General features: G+C 40.5%; 1 protein-coding gene across 3 annotated transcripts in view; it reads left to right on the top strand.

Moving 5' to 3' along the window:
- CPQ (carboxypeptidase Q) overlaps window positions 1-16,969 on the top strand; it is a 526,376-nt gene that overhangs the window by 102,667 nt on the left and 406,740 nt on the right. Inside the window, exon 1 of one of the 3 annotated variants that reach the window (XM_061123715.1) lies at window positions 12,392-12,447. The exons of the other annotated variants lie outside the window; for them this stretch is intronic. Within the exon in view, the coding sequence (XP_060979698.1) occupies window positions 12,430-12,447 (18 nt within the window). The 5' untranslated portion in view covers window positions 12,392-12,429. Of the gene's footprint in view, window positions 1-12,391; window positions 12,448-16,969 lie in introns of those variants that run through there. 3 annotated transcript variants of the gene reach the window in all.

The following is a 16,969-nucleotide window of genomic DNA, read 5'->3' as shown; positions in this document are numbered from 1 at the left end:
CATGGAACCACAAAATACCATGACAAATTAAGAAAGGTTGAGCTTTTTTTCTTAGAGTTCAGTACCTTTGAATTAAATGCATGTTCAACTTTGGTTCTAGTAGCTAGAGGCTACTTTTTTTAAATCCACAATTTGCTATCCCCACTGAGTGTGGAATTCAGTAAAACCAGCCTTTGCACATGCCTTTATGAAAGTCTGTACTTAGATGTGTTTGGAACAAGAGAGAAAAGTGACTAGAGGCAGGTTTGCTTCGTTCTGGACTTCGTTGTTTGGCCGACCTTTTTACGCTGGTTTTCTGGATTGGTTAGACTTTACTAACTGATGGGGTTTCAGGGGTGATAACTCAGACACAGTCACTCTGATCTGGGCTTGAACTTAGTACACACATCCCTGGTGGTCAAGTCACTAATTTTTTGCTTTGGAGTCAGGCATTGGAATATAATTGCTAAAATTATTGCATGGGTTCTATGGTGCAGAAACCAGAATGTCTCCTGAAAACATGGGCTAAGAGGTATTGATAATTTGTCTCTCTTCTTGTTCCCATCTCTAAAAGAAAGAATCCACCAAAGTTCAGAGCACCTTAAACATTTTGAAGTTGTGATATTTTGTATGAATTATTGGTGTCTGTGGGACTCCAAGAGTGAAGACTGAACTTACAGTGTTCTCATTACTCTGTGGAATAGAACCTGGAAAAAAACCTACTGTCAGACACAAACATTTCCACCTAACATTCATTTTCAACCAGGGAATAGCAAGTACCGCAGCATTGTATAGTCACTTGCATTTAAACACCCTATTTCTTTCACAAGTCCATAACCATGTTCCACATAATAGCATTAGTACCATTGAGACTATACAGTAGGAGCTTGAAAGTAGGACACATTTAATCTTTGTAGCTTCTCTTTTTCAGTTTGCTAAGCACTTGGTTAAATTAAAATTCCAAGCAGTACTATTCAGAGACAGCATGGGGTGGGACTCTCATTTCTGGCCAGCATTCCTCAAGCACATATAGCCCAGGCACTGTATTTAGCACTAAGGGACACTGAACCACAGCTGTTGCCTTCAGTGAGTCTTCATCCTAGAGACAGAGATTGAGAAACAGGCGATTTATGATGCAGAGTGATATGTACCATGGAGAAAGTACTTGGAGCAGAGTAGCACTGGGGCCTATAGGAAGATCATCCAACCCAAGCTTATCAAGTCAGGCAAGGCTTTTCAAAAGTTGAGTCAAAGTTACCCCTTCAGAGAATCAGAGGAAAAGTTTCTGCTTTTTAGTACTCAAGTGGCAATGAGCAAATCACTCAGATCACATAAACACATCACCTGATGTTCTCTGAACCTCTGTTTTGGAAGCAATTATTATTATTTCGTTCCATGATTGAGGAAGATTAAATCAGATGATATATATGAAAGCATGGAGCCCAGTCACGTGCTGAGGCAAGGGTCAATACTGGTTTTCTCCCTTCCTTTATCCCCCGCTCCCGCCTGCATCCAGTGAGGAACGTGATCACGCAGTGGTCAGTTCTGGAGGATTTTCAGCTGTCATCTCTGTCACTTGTCGTTTATCTTCCTGCTTCCAATTCACCCGGGGCTTTTCCCTCTGATGCTGGTCTGGACCATCTCGTGGACGGCACAAGGTCTTTCCTGTCCTGCCGGTGACACATCGTGAGGGGAAGCTGTTGGCCTCTGAGCAAGTGGTGATGGCAGAGGGAAGATGAGAAATAAATAAATGAAGCCCCGTGGGTGGCGCTGAACAGAACAGCATGGAGGAGGGAGGGCGGGCAGGCGGGTGGACGGCAGCCCTCACCTGTGCGGAGCCTGAGAGATGGCCTTCGTGACTGGGTGGAGGGAACAGGCCTGGATGCTGGTCTCTGGGGAGGACAAGCAGAGAGTAAAATCATCCTGGAGTATAACTCGTTTACTCTGCATCTATGCATCTTGCAAGTAGTACATTATTCCAGCTCTTGGTTAGGCCTTAACTGCCATAAAAGCTAATGGTACAACTGTGTTGGGTGGGCGTTCCCACCGATGAGCAGGTCTTTCTGACGCAGAAACGACGCCAAGAAGTCTGCACCACTGGCTCCGCTACTTCCGTCGCACTGTGTTTTCCTCTTGTTCATTTCTCTGTGTACTCCTCATCTGAAGACGCCTTTGCTTTTTCCAAACCCAAACCACCGTCTCTTGTTGCAGATCCACCTAACCTTCGGGCTTGTTTCTCTGCCCAGCTGTCACAACAAACTTCCCCTCATCTGCTGCTAAACGTATCCGACACTGCTGTGCAGGCTGTGAGCTGCCGACTCATTACCTGGGGGCTTTCCAATCGAAGCTGATGTTATCCAAAACTTCTCATCTGTTTCAAAGGGTACAATTTCCTGCATCCTCTGGAGGGAAATCACACGCACTGCGTTTAGGAAACAGGCCGATCCTTCACAGATTGAGCAGACCTCTAGGCAATTGTGGGTGATTATTCCCGACTTCATGTTTGCTCACCTCATTTCCCATAACAGTGACTTCAGTGACCTGACTATATAGGCTTTTCATCTTTTGAGTCAGATATGGGGAATAAATCACCAAAACCCAGACGAGCTGTGGTACCTTTTATTTCTCCATCCTCCTCCCAAGCCTTTTTTTTCCTCTCCCCAGAGGTAATGGTTCTCTTTTCCTTTTTTTTCTTCTGCAGTTCTTGTCTGGGATCCGAGAATCTTTTCTTTAAGTCCATGTTCGTTATCCTTTAAATCATACAGTCTCCTAATATGCATGATTGTCTTTTAATAAGTTCCTTTTTGGATTTAGAAATTTCCCGTTAAGAAAAGTTACTTTCAGCTGGTGCTCCATGCCTCTTTATGTTTTTTTTTCTCCTCCCTTCTCACCTCTGGACCGAGATATATTTTCCCCACTGTCGTCGTTCCACACTCCAAACTCATCTCTAAGTGTCTCCCTAATTCCTTTTTTTATTTTTTAAAATTGGCTTTTTAATTTCCTGCTGTCAAACATCTGCTGTATCACCTTGCTTTCTCCACTTTGCAGAAAACTTGTTTTATGAGTGTTCTTTCTCCCCAGGATAATTTGGCTGGCTGTGCTCTGATGGAGTGCTACAAGGGTTTTATTTTACATTGACTGATTAAGCACTCTGAGTAATTGTTTTAGCTCCATTACTGTGAATCTGTTTGGCTTAACTCTTTTCTTTTGCCACCTCTGATTAATGTGTGACCACTGGGACAGGGAGGGCTCAGCGCACTCATTTCCCCTTGACACCACCGAGAGGTACAGGAGCCTGAAGCGACAGGTGCTGAGTGCTCCTGCTGCAAGAGGAGGGAGCACTCACTGTTGTCAAGTGAGCGTGTGTGTGTGTGTGTGTGTGTGTGTGTGTGCGTGCGCTGTCTCAGCTCATGTTTGCTGATGGTGCTGTGTGGCAGCCTTCTCATAGCAGAGAGCAAATGTTAGGATTTGGGGCAAAGAGTATCGGCAGATCAGGTTTTAAAACCGAATGGTGAGTTTCTGTTAACAGTGCATAGCTAGATGGTATTTTCTTTTTAAGCTCATGAAACTTAACAGCTGTTTAGTGAAGCCCACATTTTCATCCATGTCTGTCTGACAAGTTTAATAGCAAATTTTGCAGTTAGTGACTTGCTGAACAGGCCTCTCTGGCTTGGGCTGTAATAAGAACTGTGTTTGCAGCACGATTCAGTGAGTCTTTCTGCTTTTGTGTTTATAGAATGGGGTGTGGGGGGCTGGCTAAAGCGAGGGAAACAAAAAGGCATGTTCCAAAGGAAATTACTAATATCTCTACCAGAATGTTCCTTGGAACTTATTATTAACCAGTTCAGGGGAAGAGAGATGGGGGAAAACATGCTGTTTAGCAGTAAAAACCCATTAGTACAGTCAGCTTACTGTAACCCTGTATTGGCAAATCGTAATTAAATCTATATATCTCTAACTTTATAGTTTTCTGCAGCTGAGTCTCTGGAAGCCTTCTGCATTTTGTCTGATTCAAGAAAGGCCATATTCTCTGCCTTCCCTCTGGAAGAGACTGCTGTGACTTGTAGTAGTTTTTTTTAACATCACCAGATCGAAGACAAATGCTTCACTGGTTTTATTGACGGAAACAAAGCACTTCCTATTATTACTGTTACTTTGGGGGTCCAAATTCTAGAAAACTAGGACTTTATGAGACTAAAATCCCATGATGTTTTGTCCCTTTCTTCAGTTGTCTCAGATCACAGGACCTCAGACTTACTTATGTCTATGATTACCTGCTTTGTATTTGGCCCCTCAAAGGGTATGGGCTGCATTCTTCATGACTTGTCTGTGTTTCTGTTGACTGTATGTGCTTGGCATGGCTGCTGATTGCAGATGTGTGCACATGTGGCAGAGTCACTGATCATGGACCCCTGTTCTCAAGGGGACCCACCCTCCTTGTCAGTGCAGCATGCTTCGCTAACAAAGGGACCAAGAACTGTCTCATTATCCATTTGGAGTTTCCGTACAGATTTTGCAAGCCAAGAAGATGAAGTTTGTCCTAGAGTTCACGGTTGATTTAATTTATTGGCATTTTAATCGTATTGTTTCACTGAAGCAACATGTAAGGAAGCTTCATATTTATTGCTCTTAGTCTCAGCATGATGTAGGTCAAAAGCCAGTTACATTCAGCTATATGAGAAAGATGCCTGTTTTTGAACAGTAGGAATTAAGGCTTTATCATCTTATACAGTCAAGAAAGGGACAAAGAAATCTGGAAAAAAATTAGTAAAGTGAGGCCAAATAATTTTCTTACAATTCCTCAAAACTGCTCACTGGTAAGCAATAAAATGTCAAGGGACAAAAAGGAGTTAGCCCTCTGGCTCATCCTGATGGGCTGAGAAGGGATAAGAGAGAGGTCACTTGACTTTTGTAGAGTGGGGCCATGGGTGTTCAGTGTGGCCAGTGGAAGGAGAGAGGTCTGCTGGTAGATGTCTTAGCAGGTTGTCACCCCCACACCTCCCAACCCAGAGCTCCTGGGATTGCCTCTGTGAATGGGACTGCCACTCAGGGTACCATTTGCCCTGCTTTCATTATTCACTAACCCACTGTTACTGTACTAACTTCCGAAAGAAAGAGGAATGTCATACACCGGGTTCTTTGCACAGCGGTTAGAATTTGTTTCTCTTCCTTTAGTTCTCCTCACTTGTTTCTTCGATGCCCATACCTTATTCATGTTCGGGGTGATGTATTCAGTGGCAGAGACATTTAATGAAGCCTTCTTATGATGGCTTATTGAAAAATCCCTAGGACTCAATAAACTTTAAAGGATGAATGGAGAAAAGGGACCCTACAAGAAAGACTGAGAAGGAGAGTAGAAATACAGAAAGAAGAGTGTTTGGAGAAGGCGAGGCTGTCCACAGTGGTCAATACTTTAGGTGTTACATATGATAGGAATTGAAATGTTTTTATTGGATTTAGCAACAAGGGCATCCTTAATGACCTTGTGAGTTCAACTTCGGTTGGCTGGTGGGAGGAGGCAAAATGGTATAAGGTGATTTATTCAGGTGCTAGTATTGAGTGTAAAGAAAGTGTGATTGATATTAAATATTTAAGGAAATAGCCATAATAGAATGTTAGAGGTGGGATGTAACCCTTTATTTTACACATAAAGAGAGACTTCAAATCAATTGTTTAAGGTCATGCATCTAGAGAGGGACAGCCAGGACCAAGTCCAGGTCACTTGATTCCCTTTATGAAAGAAAGTTGCGGATATGCTATAGCTTAAAGGAGCAAACTAGTGTCTGATACTGGAAAAGTAATCATTAAACTGATGAATCAGAGCTGTATACTTCTGTTGTGAAATATAACTGCTTGTTTGATGAACTTATTTTTCTATAAATATTTACTGGCAGATATTGTGTTATTTGGGCTTCCCAGGTGGCACTAATGGTAAAGAGCCTGTCTGACAATGCAGGAGACATAAGAGGTATGGGTTCAATCCCTGGGTTGGGAGGATCCCCTGGAGAAGGAAATGGCAACCCACTCCAGTATTCTTGCCTGGAGAATCCCATGGAAAGAGGAGCCTGGTGGGCTACACTCCAGGGTTGCAAAGAGTTGGATACAACTAAAGTGACTTAGCATGCACATTGTGCTATTTGCTTTAACTTGCTTGGTGAATTTTATAAAAGTGAAATATTACTGCTGTTAAGTGATGTATACTCCAACAGGGTGATAGACACAAAGACATATAGCATACACTGCACTACTGAAAAGGTAGCAAATGATTCTGCCTGGAGCTGGAGACTGATGAGCTGGACCTTGGTTTTGATCATGACTTCTCCAAGAGGAGAAAAGATGAAAAGGCATTTTTTGGCAGAGGAAACAGCATGAGCAAAATTAGAGAGGTGTAAAGAATTTTCTTTGACTTAAAGGAATGGTAAATGTTCATTAGGGCTTGCAACGTCAGGGTGGGAGAACATCAGGAAACAACTGTCAAGAAAGCCACATCCAGAAGACCGAACAGTAAACTGGGCAACAGATGCTTTAAGCCAGAGTCATTCAGTTTGGCTTCTAGATAAAGCTGATGGCAGTATGGAACACAGATTGGAAAGGGACCTGAGTTTAAGGCAGGGAGATGTGTGAGGAAGGGTTTCAGATGAAGGGTAGTGAGGTTCTGAGCCAGGGAAGTGATGGTAAAGTGGAGAAGAGGGAAATGGGTCAAGAAAGAATCTGAAGGTGGAGTTACCTGACCTGCCGACTGTTCACCTGTTTCCCTGAGGAAGAGGCAAGAATCCAACCACACAGTGTAGTTTCTAACTTACTGACCAGGGGTGGGGAACAGGGGCACGTTTGGAAGGGAAGATTCTGAGTTTGGTCCTAGATATTTAGAATTTAGATGCATGTGGGAAGTCTAGGTAGACCATATGCCAAGTCCTAGACCTTGCTTATGTTCCTGAGTTCAAGGTTGTACTGCTTGTCACATGATAGGCCCATGAATCAAAAAGGAGTTGTTGGGGCAAGGAATAGTGACTTTATTTGGAAAGCTAATAGACGGAGACAGTGGTGGACTAGTGTCCCAAAGAACCAACTTACCTGAGTTAGAATTGAGGCTTCTTTTGTGCTAAACATGGAGGAGGTGTTATTGGTTGTTGCAAACTTCTTGGTGTGGGAACCCTTTGTTCTTGCTGCTGTCCTCTTAGGTCAGGTCAGGATCCTGTAAACTTCCAACAAGACACATGTTGTTCTCTATTCTGCAACTTTTTATCTCTATATGAATGGAAAAGCGTTAAACCTTTAAAGCTAAGAACCCGGAGAATGGGCTATCCAGTATATTTCAGGCTATGGGTAACATTCTTTTTTTATTTTTGAAAGTTTAATTAAAACATACAAAGTATTTTGATGAAAATAAAACTATTTGTGGTCCTCCTGGGCATTGTTCATCCAGGTGCCAACATAGAGAAATGGTATTTCACATGGTAGGTTATATCTAGACTTACATACATGCAAATTTTAGGCTGCTGATTGTATAATGTTGCAATCCGTGCTCCTTAGCAACCTTAGCAACCAGGTAGCGCTGTGATGAGTGCCAGGTGCTTCTGTAAGTAAGCCTGGAAACACAAATCAAGTATGAACACAAGTACGGAAATGGACCCTGAGCAGTCCTGGGGAGTGAAACTTCATTAGGCTAGATGTGTTAACTTGTTAAATTCTCCTAAGAAGGGGTAACATTCTTAACTTGAAGCAAAGGCATAGAATACAAAGGCTAAAGTAAAAGAAAAGATCCAATATGGAGTCAGATTTATTCTTCCCTATTACGTGTATGGTGTTAGTTAGTATGAATAATATATTTAATTATGGATCCCCGAGAAGGCCTGAAAGTACTATGACAGTTAGAAATATAAGGTGAAAGTGAAAGTTGCTCAGTCGTGTCTGACTCTTTGTCACCCCATGGACTATACAGTCCATGGAATTCTCCAGGCCAGAAACTTGGAATGGGTAGCCTTTCCCTTCTCCAGGGAATCTTCCCAACCCAGGGATCGAACCCAGATCTCCCGCATACCTACTGAGCCACAAGGGAAGCCCAAGAGTGGTAGCCTAGTCCTTCTCCAGTGGATCTTCCTAACCCAGTAATCGAACCGGGGTCTCCTGCGTTGCAGCAGGAGATTCTTTACCAACTGACATCTGTAAGTAACAGAAAATCCAACTAACAGTGGCTGTAACAAATGTAGTTCATTTTTCTCACATAGCAGACAGATGGGTGGTGCTGATGTTGGTTTAACTGCTCAGGGATGTCAGGACCAGGACTCTTGGAGTTACCCTTATGGTTACAAAGTAGCTGATGCAGCTCTATTATTATAGCCATTTTCTTGTCAACTGCTTCTGTTTGGGTTATCTTTGAGTAGAATTGGATCACAGGGTCTTTTCTGGCTAAAAAGTAAGCAGGAAGAGTGAGGAAGAGAATTGTTGAATTCACTTAAATCACTAGTTCTCTATCCCATTAGATGCAGTGCCTCTTAAAAAAAAAAAACAAGTAATTTATAATGCCTGCTTTATTATCCTGAATAAAGCATCACAAATAATATGCTTTTGTGTATTTTCAGGTAAATCACTGTGCTATTCTAACTGTAATATAAAGAAGCCGTTAAAGAAAAGTAATTGATAATAAAGTACTTCAAAACATACATTCCCAGGCATGACAGCACTAGGTGACATAATGACATATTCAGACGCTTACATGGTGAATGTGACCACAATGAATGCAGACGGGTCCAGGGGTGATGGTGTTTCCAGTACCAGGAGCAGTGTAGTCACTGGTGTTTCACCAGAATGACGAGCCGCTCTTAGTGAGATCCTGAGAAGGCGCAGTGTGGCCTCCCCTGGTGTGCACGGTAGTCGCTTCCTGAAGAACTCAGCTTGCATTCAGTCCAGTCAGCCCAGGCGCTCAGTCGTGTCCGACTCTCTGTGACCCCATGAACCGCAGCACGCCAGACCTCCCTGTCCATTACCAACTCCCAGAGTCCACCCAAACCCATGTCCATCGAGTCAGTGATGCCAGCCAGCCATCTCATCTTCTGTCATCCCCTTCTCCTCCTGCCCCCAATCCCTCCCAGCATCAGGGTCTTTTCCAATGAGTCAATTCTTCGCATGAGGTGGCCAAAGTATTGAAGTTTAAGCTTCAAAATCAGTCCTACCAATGAACACCCAGGACTGATCTCCTTCAGGATGGACTGGTTGGATCTCCTTGCAGTCCAAGGGACTCTCAAGAGTCTTCTCCAACATCACAATTCAAAAGCATCAATTTTTCAGTGCTTAGCTTTCCTCACAGTCCAACTCTCACATCCATCATGACCACTGGAAAAACCATAGCCTTGACTAGGCGGACCTTTGTTGGCAAAGTAATGTCTCTGCTTCTCAATATGCTGTCTAGGTTGGTCATAACTTTCCTTCCAAGGAGTAAGCATCTTTTAATTTCATGGCTGCAATCACCATCTGCAGTGCTTTTGGAGCCCCCAAAAATAAAGTCTGACACTGTTTCCACTGTTTCCCCATCTATCCCAAAGAAAGGCAATGCCAAAGAATGCTCAAACTACTCCAAGGTTGCACTCATCTCACACGCTAGTAAAGTAATGCTCAAAATTCTCCAAGACAGGCTTCAGCAATACGTGAACCATGAACTTCCAGATGTTCAAGCTGTGTTTAGAAAAGGCAGAGGAACCAGAGATCAAATTGCCAACATCCTCTGGATCATCGAGAAAGCAAGAGAGTTCCTGAAAAACATCTACTTCTGCTTTATTGACTATGTCACAGCCTGTGACTGTCTGGATCACAATAAACTGTGGAAAATTCTGAAAGAGATGGGAATACCAGACCACCTGACCTGCCTCTTGAGAAACCTATATACAGGTCAGGAAGCGACAGTTAGAACTGGACATGGAACAACAGACTGGTTCCAAATAGGGAAAGGAGAATGTCAAGGCTGTATATTGTCACCCTGCTTATTTAACTTATATGCAGAGTACATCATGAGAAGCGCTGGGCTGGAAGAAGCACAAGCTGGAATCAAGATTGCCGGGAGAAATATCAGTAACCTCAGATATGCAGATGACACCATCCTTATGGCAGAAAGTGAAGAGGAACTAAAAAGCCCCTTGATGAAAGTGAAAGAGGAGAGTGAAAAAGTTGGTTTAAAGCTCAACATTCAGAAAACTAAGATCATGGCATCTGGTCCCATCACTTCATGGCAAATAGATGGGGAAACAGCTTTCATTAAAACTGCACAAAAACCATTTTTGCATGTATTTGTATGTACAATAGAGTTAGGGTCAAGGTTCAAATAATAGGTTTTCACATTAAAATAAAAATCTTTGTAGAATATAGGAGAGTCTTAGTAGACAGGATTTCCCTCCACATAGCTGTATGTCTAGTGTCCCTGTCCTTTGCCAACTAATTACTGGTAGTACCTCTACATCTTTATGACAACCAAATACGCTGTCCCCTACCCACCACATTTGGAAAATATCTTCTAAGACTGGTGCCATCCATATTAACAGCAAAAGGCCTAGATTAATGGGGATGGACACTTTGTACCCCAAATAAAATCCAGTTTTGTTTAGCAAGAAAAGGGAGAGTTGGATATTAAGTAAGTAATTAACAGTGTCTACTAACAGTAGGAACTGAGTCATGCTAATTTTTATATCTTTTCCAAATTCTTGCACAACTCCTGGCAGATAGTAAGTTCTCAACGAGCTTTCTTGAAGGACTGAATGAATGAATTATTGGATATAAGCTGTGGAAAGCAGAAGCCCGTTATTGTTTGAACTTTGAATTTAATAAAGGAAAGAATCTTCCTTAAGATGGTTAAAGGGCTAACTATTATAAAGCTAGGAGCATTAGTGGGAGTCAGGAAGTGAATTTTGATGTGCCAGTTTCTAAGCTAGTATTCAGCAATTCTGGCCATTGTATCTGCTACACATGCTAGGCTGAAGACAAAGAGTTAAATTTATATCAGTGAATCCTGTTCGGCAATGTAGATTTAGGAAAATATCTAAGTCTTTATATAAGTAGTGTATGCAGTCTTTAGAAGAAAAAGTGACACAATAAAAAAATCAATAAAAATCTCAGTCTTTAAATCTTACTTTTTGTGTCTTTCAGCACATTCTCTTTTCATTGTGTCCTTTTCCACTTCACTTAGTCTATTCATTGTGGCATTTCTATCATAGCTTGAGACATTTTCAAACAATAATATTTCAGGGAAAAGATTTAGAAATAGAAGCAAGGATTTTGTTTTGTTTCCTCAAAATATAAACCTATTATTAGAGAGAATGTAATTCACAGCAGAAGCAAAGTTGGTTTTGCTTAAGTTTCCTTCCAAATTTAAGTAGAAAAGAATGAAAATGACATTTCAATTTTATCTCTTTTTGTGAAAAAGATAATCTGTAACTATGGCTCATGAAGGCAATATATGAAAAGAAAGTCCTTTTTCAAACAGTGCTCCAAAGGTTTCTTTGAATATGTAACTTTCTGAATTCAAAGACATGATACAGCATGAGTTTTAAAAATAGTTGCTTAAGATTTTGAAGAGTATAACGTTTAATATTTCTGCAGTTGGAAATCAAGTAAAGGAACAATGACTTCAAACTTTTGTGTACGAAAATAAAGAATTTTTTTTTTAATGTGTTTCAGTTCAAGTTTAGACATTTCAAGTGTCCTGTGATTTGCTCAAGAGTGTGCCAGAAGTTTTTTCAATCGGGTTATTAGTATTTTAGGGATATTAAACAAAATCTCGAGTGTCTTTGTAAATGAATTATTTGACAAGCACATCTTTTGTAAGTGTGGGTTATTTTTCTCTCTGTGAAAATTCCAAGGAATAACCCACACAGGTAATAAACAGTGGCTTGTTTGGGGATTTTGAGGAACTACATGCTATCCTTGTCCTGATGTGGAATCGTGGTGTGGATTCTTTGTGCTAAGGAGCAGGTCATACTGATGATCAGAAAGAAAACTATCCTTCCTTTCTTCCTTCTTCCATCCCTCCCTCCCTCCATTCCTTTTCCTACACAGATGGTGGGAACTGTATATTAAATCCACCCATTACAGTGCCCTGGGGACTTCTGTCCCATATACTTTGAAGCTCCACACAGAAGACACTTTTAGTTAGACCTTGAGGAATAATTCCTTTCTACCACTGCTGTATCTTCCACAGTAGTGGAAGTGCTGTATCTTCCATACTTATCCAACTCCTTGCTATTTTTTCCACAGCCCAAGTTTTATAAAGCCCCTCTGTCTTATCATTCTTTGTTCTGCCGGCTTACCTTTCCTTCAGGGCCACCCTGGCCTTCTTCACACACCATCAGGAAACTCCTCCTAATCACCCCCTCCACTTTGTTTTCACAGAACCTTGGCAACCGTCTCAGTTATCGGGCTTTCACGTTATCTGTCCTTTATTGTACCTGACGTCTGTTTGAGGGTATGAGGATCACCTTAAAGGTTTGTGTCTTTGGTGCTTAGGAGGGAAGGTGCTCAGTACAGTCTTGTTAAATGGCTGGAGAAATGAAGCTCCGTTTACAATTATAATGGGGAAATGTTTGAGATGAGTAATTCTATTTGTTTTTATTGATCACCATAGAATTATTTTCTCCCTTTGCAGACTACAGAAAAATTCTATAGCTTGCTTAATTTTATTTGACAGATTGACTGTATAGGGACATTTTCTGTCTCTGAGCTAGGGCAGACTGACAGTCTTTCAGATCAGCAAACCTTCCTGGTGATCCTGTAGGAACCCTTACTTAGGTTAGTGTGGTGCCAGTGTTTTGTGGCACATTTAAAAGCATTCAGCTTCAGTGACTGTATCTTTCATAATTTTAGCCAATCCTCTTTTTTTCCTAGGTAAAGTGTTTACATGTTTATCATTTACTGTGTAAAACCATACATTTTGATTTTCTGAAAATTAGCTCTGAGCTACTAGGGTTATCCCCTGGTACTAGTGTGAAAAGATTTGGCAAGTAAATCTATATTCATGTTTTCCAAACCCTTCTTGATTTTATGCAACAAAATATTTCTAATTTTGGCCTGCAAATAAACTGGTATCTTTGGTCATCCTTCTCATTTGGATTGACTCTAGTTCTAGAATGAATTTTTTTGTTGTATGGTGATCCTAAACCTGTGAATTAGGAACAAATTTCTTCAAGTTGTTTTTGATTATTGGCTTTTATTTAGTCTTACTCTGTTTGTATATCTCACTATTTTAATCCTTTATTTCTTGCTAGGAATGTACAAATTATGTATCAGACTTGTACAAATTATATATCAGATTTGTACAAATTATATATAGTCCTTGTGTTTTTAAATTATATACAATATTTTGTTTTTTTCTTGAGTGGAATTTGATATGGAAATATCTTGGTCCATTTTTCTTACCTCCCCAAATATAGACTGTTAGTTATAATTATTTCTGCTAGTTATTAGTGAGGACATATCTTAGTTGGGCTAATGCACCTTTCTAAAAACAACAATAATAAAATAAACTATAATATTCTTGTAGTGCTCCATTAGAGAGATATATAATTATGCATTCTAGCCAAGAATTACATTGGTAATTTTCTGATTATGTTACAGAGGAAAACTAGGTTTAGAATCAACTAACATGTATTTAGTATTTACTTATGTCAAGTATTCTAGGTGATTTCTCATGTAATGCATTGTTTTGTGCCTTTGATCTTAGAAAATTTTATACTCAGGGAAAAACTGATCCATTGGAAAAAATAGTTAAATTACCTTTAAAAGTAACCATTTATTGCATTTGTGGGATTTAAAGAAACAATGATGTTAAGGTACTCAGAACAATACTCAAAGATACTGAATTATGTTTTAAAGTAATTACATCATTTTTAATGCCAAAATTTATTTAACTGACCATGTTAAGAAGCATTAAAAATTATTATCAAAATGATGTGTTACTTGTTAATTCAATTGACATATATGCAAAAAGATGTAAAGATGATAGACTCAGGTCCCATTATTTTCTGGACATATCTTTTAACCAGGATTGACAAACAGATGATGTTCTTGTGGCCCTCTGATAGGGATACCATTCATTCTTTTCTGCTTCTGTAGCCATTTCTTGGGGAGAAGGAGATGGCAACCCACTCCAGTGTTCTTGCCTGGAGAATTCCAGGGACAGAGGAGCTTGGTGGGCTGCCGTCTATGGGGTCGCACAGAGTTGGATACAGCTGAAGCGACTTAGCATGCATGCATGCATTGCAGAAGGAAATGGCAACCCACTCCAGTGTTCTTGCCTGGAGAATTCCAGGGACAGAGGAGCCTGGTGGGCTGCCATCTATGGGGTCACACAGAGTCGGACACGACTGAAGTGACTTAGCAGCAGCAGCAGCAGCCATTTCTTGAGCCTGTCTTGAGATATTATGTCTTTTTGGTAGCTTTTCATGATTCCCTTTGTTCTTCTCTTTGTTCTGGTGCTACTCTATATACGTATATTTTATTATATGTATTTGCTTCTCAGACTGCCTTTAGGTATCCTTCAGTGAATTTCTATTATATGTTAATGCATATAATTTCCTATAAGAAAGTGAAAGTGGCTCAGTTTTGTCCAACTCTGTGACTCCACAGACTATACAGTCAGTGGAATTCTCCAGGCCAGAATACTGAAGTGGATAGCCTTTCCTTTTTCCAGGGGATCTTCCCAACCCAGGGATCAAACCCAGGTCTCCTGCATTGCAGGTGGATTCTTTACCAGCTGAGCCACAAGGGAAATCCAAGAATACTGGAGTGCGTAGCCTATCCCTTCCCCAGCAGATCTTCTGACCCAGGAATCTAACCAGGGTCTCCTGCATTGCAGGCAGATTCTTTACCAACTGAGCTATCAGGGAAGCCCTTCCTATAAGAAAATCATTCTTAATCCTTTAGGAAGTATGTGCTAGTTGGACCACTTACCTGGTTGATTGTAGTTGCTGGCTTGTCAGCTGCCTGGGAATCACATCACAGGCCTTGATTAACTTTCTATAAAAGGAGGGTATGGACTAGGGATCCCTAAGCTCACCTGTATCTCTACAATGTTATCATAATATGATTCTAATCCATCACTAGAAGTGTATTATGAAATCATTAATTAATGTTTGCAGAAGGATTAGAGAATTTTTTAATAAGAAGTAGATACTTGTGGTTAGTGCTAATTAATAGATGACTTATTAACCTCTTCTTTTCTTATAAATTTCAATCTGGTAAAATGTTTTGATGGCTTAATGAAATTTAGCTTTTAACACAAGCATCAGTATAGTACCTGTAGAAATGAAAAAACCTACGTGTTCACCCTTGAACAAGGAGGGGTATTGGTTCCAGGACCCATGGTGGGCCCTGAAGTCCCACAGTCAGCCCCTCTGGATCCATGGTTCTGCATACACAGATTCAATCAACCCCGGATCTTGTACTACTGTAGTATTTATCAGAAAAATATCTGCCTATTAGTGGACCTGGGAACTTCACACCAGATCAACTGTAGTTCAAGGGTCAACTGTAGTTATAAGGAAAGAGAAGCAGCAGCAATGTATAGTTTTTATAATTTTTCAAAATAATTTCAAATATGATATCAAGTTTTTAATTCCTATAGCTTCTTTGTGAAGGAGGCAAAGACAAACACTCTCATACTCTAGGGAGGCTGAGGCCTAGGGAGATTAAAGGATTATTAATTCCTTCATAAAAAGTATTGAGTGCCTATATATGGATATAAGGATGAAATGATGAATAATTTACCCTACTTGACTTTGAGAGCAGGAGAGACAGATTTATAAACAAATATATTAGTTAAAAATACAGTTAATTATGGGCTTCCCTGATGGCTCAGATGGTAAACAATCTGCCTGCGGTGTAGGAAACCCAAATTCAAACCCTGGGTTGGGAAGATCCACTGGAGGTGGGAATGGCAACCCACTCCAGTATTCTCGACTGGAGAATTCCATGGACAGAGGAGCCTGGCAGGCTACAGTCCATGGAGTTGCAAAGAGTTGGACATGACTGAGCTACTAACACACACACACACACACACACACACACAGAGTTAGTTATGGCAGACACACAGAAATGATGCTTGTACTCTGGGGTATTGTTTGGCAAAGTTCCATAGAAGAGGTGACTTTTAATGTATTCTCATTAAAGAGAGAATATAGCCATTTGATAGAAAGGGAGCAGGGTGAAGAGAAGGTCCTTGCAATAAAAGGGAATGAACATAAGTAGAGACCCAGAGTTATGAAAGGACCTGGGTATTTGAAGAACAGGGTCCAGTTCAGTGTAGGTAGAATATTACTAATTATAAATATAAATGTTATATAAGTTAAAAATTTCTAATAGCCATATTAAAAAGTAAAAAAGAAATAGGTGAGATTAGTAATAATGTATTTAATCTAATATATCTGAAATATTTATGTTGTTTTCTCATACTTAAGTATGAAGTAGTTGATTTTAAAGATCAAATCAGGTATATGTTTTACATGTACAAAACATCTCAATTTGGACTGGCCACACTTCAGGTGCTCAGTTTCTCAAAGCTTAGGGGCGTACATGTGTCAGTGCCTGTGAGAGAGAGAGGGAGAGAGAAGAAATGAGAATGGGAATGAAACCGTGTGCACTCTGGAGGGGCAGGTGGAGAGATGAGCTTGAAGTGGTTGTTGGAACCCTATTCTGAGAGGCCTTGTATGCTCTCAGTCTGAATCTGGAATTTATTCTTACAGCAGTTTATGACTGTGCTTCTCAAACTATCTGTCATAAAGGACCAGATTCTTAAATTTAGAATTTGTTTCAGACTGATACTTTTGCAAAATAGAACAGTGAATTAGAAAAATACAATGAGTTATACAAAGAGAAGTGCCATTTTTTGGTTACTAGATTTGCCAAATACACTGTTGTTCTGTCAATTATCTGTAAAGGTGTCTGAGCTAGTGCTATTTAGTGGAACGTTCTCTGATGATAGAATGTTCTCGCTGTGCTGCCCAATGCAATA

This window comes from Dama dama, chromosome 21 (genome assembly GCF_033118175.1).
Source record: "Dama dama isolate Ldn47 chromosome 21, ASM3311817v1, whole genome shotgun sequence".
In the NCBI taxonomy this organism is placed as follows: Eukaryota; Metazoa; Chordata; class Mammalia; order Artiodactyla; family Cervidae; genus Dama; species Dama dama.
The sequence above is the reverse complement of the archived record's forward strand: the minus strand, read 5'-3'. Positions and strand labels throughout refer to the sequence as shown.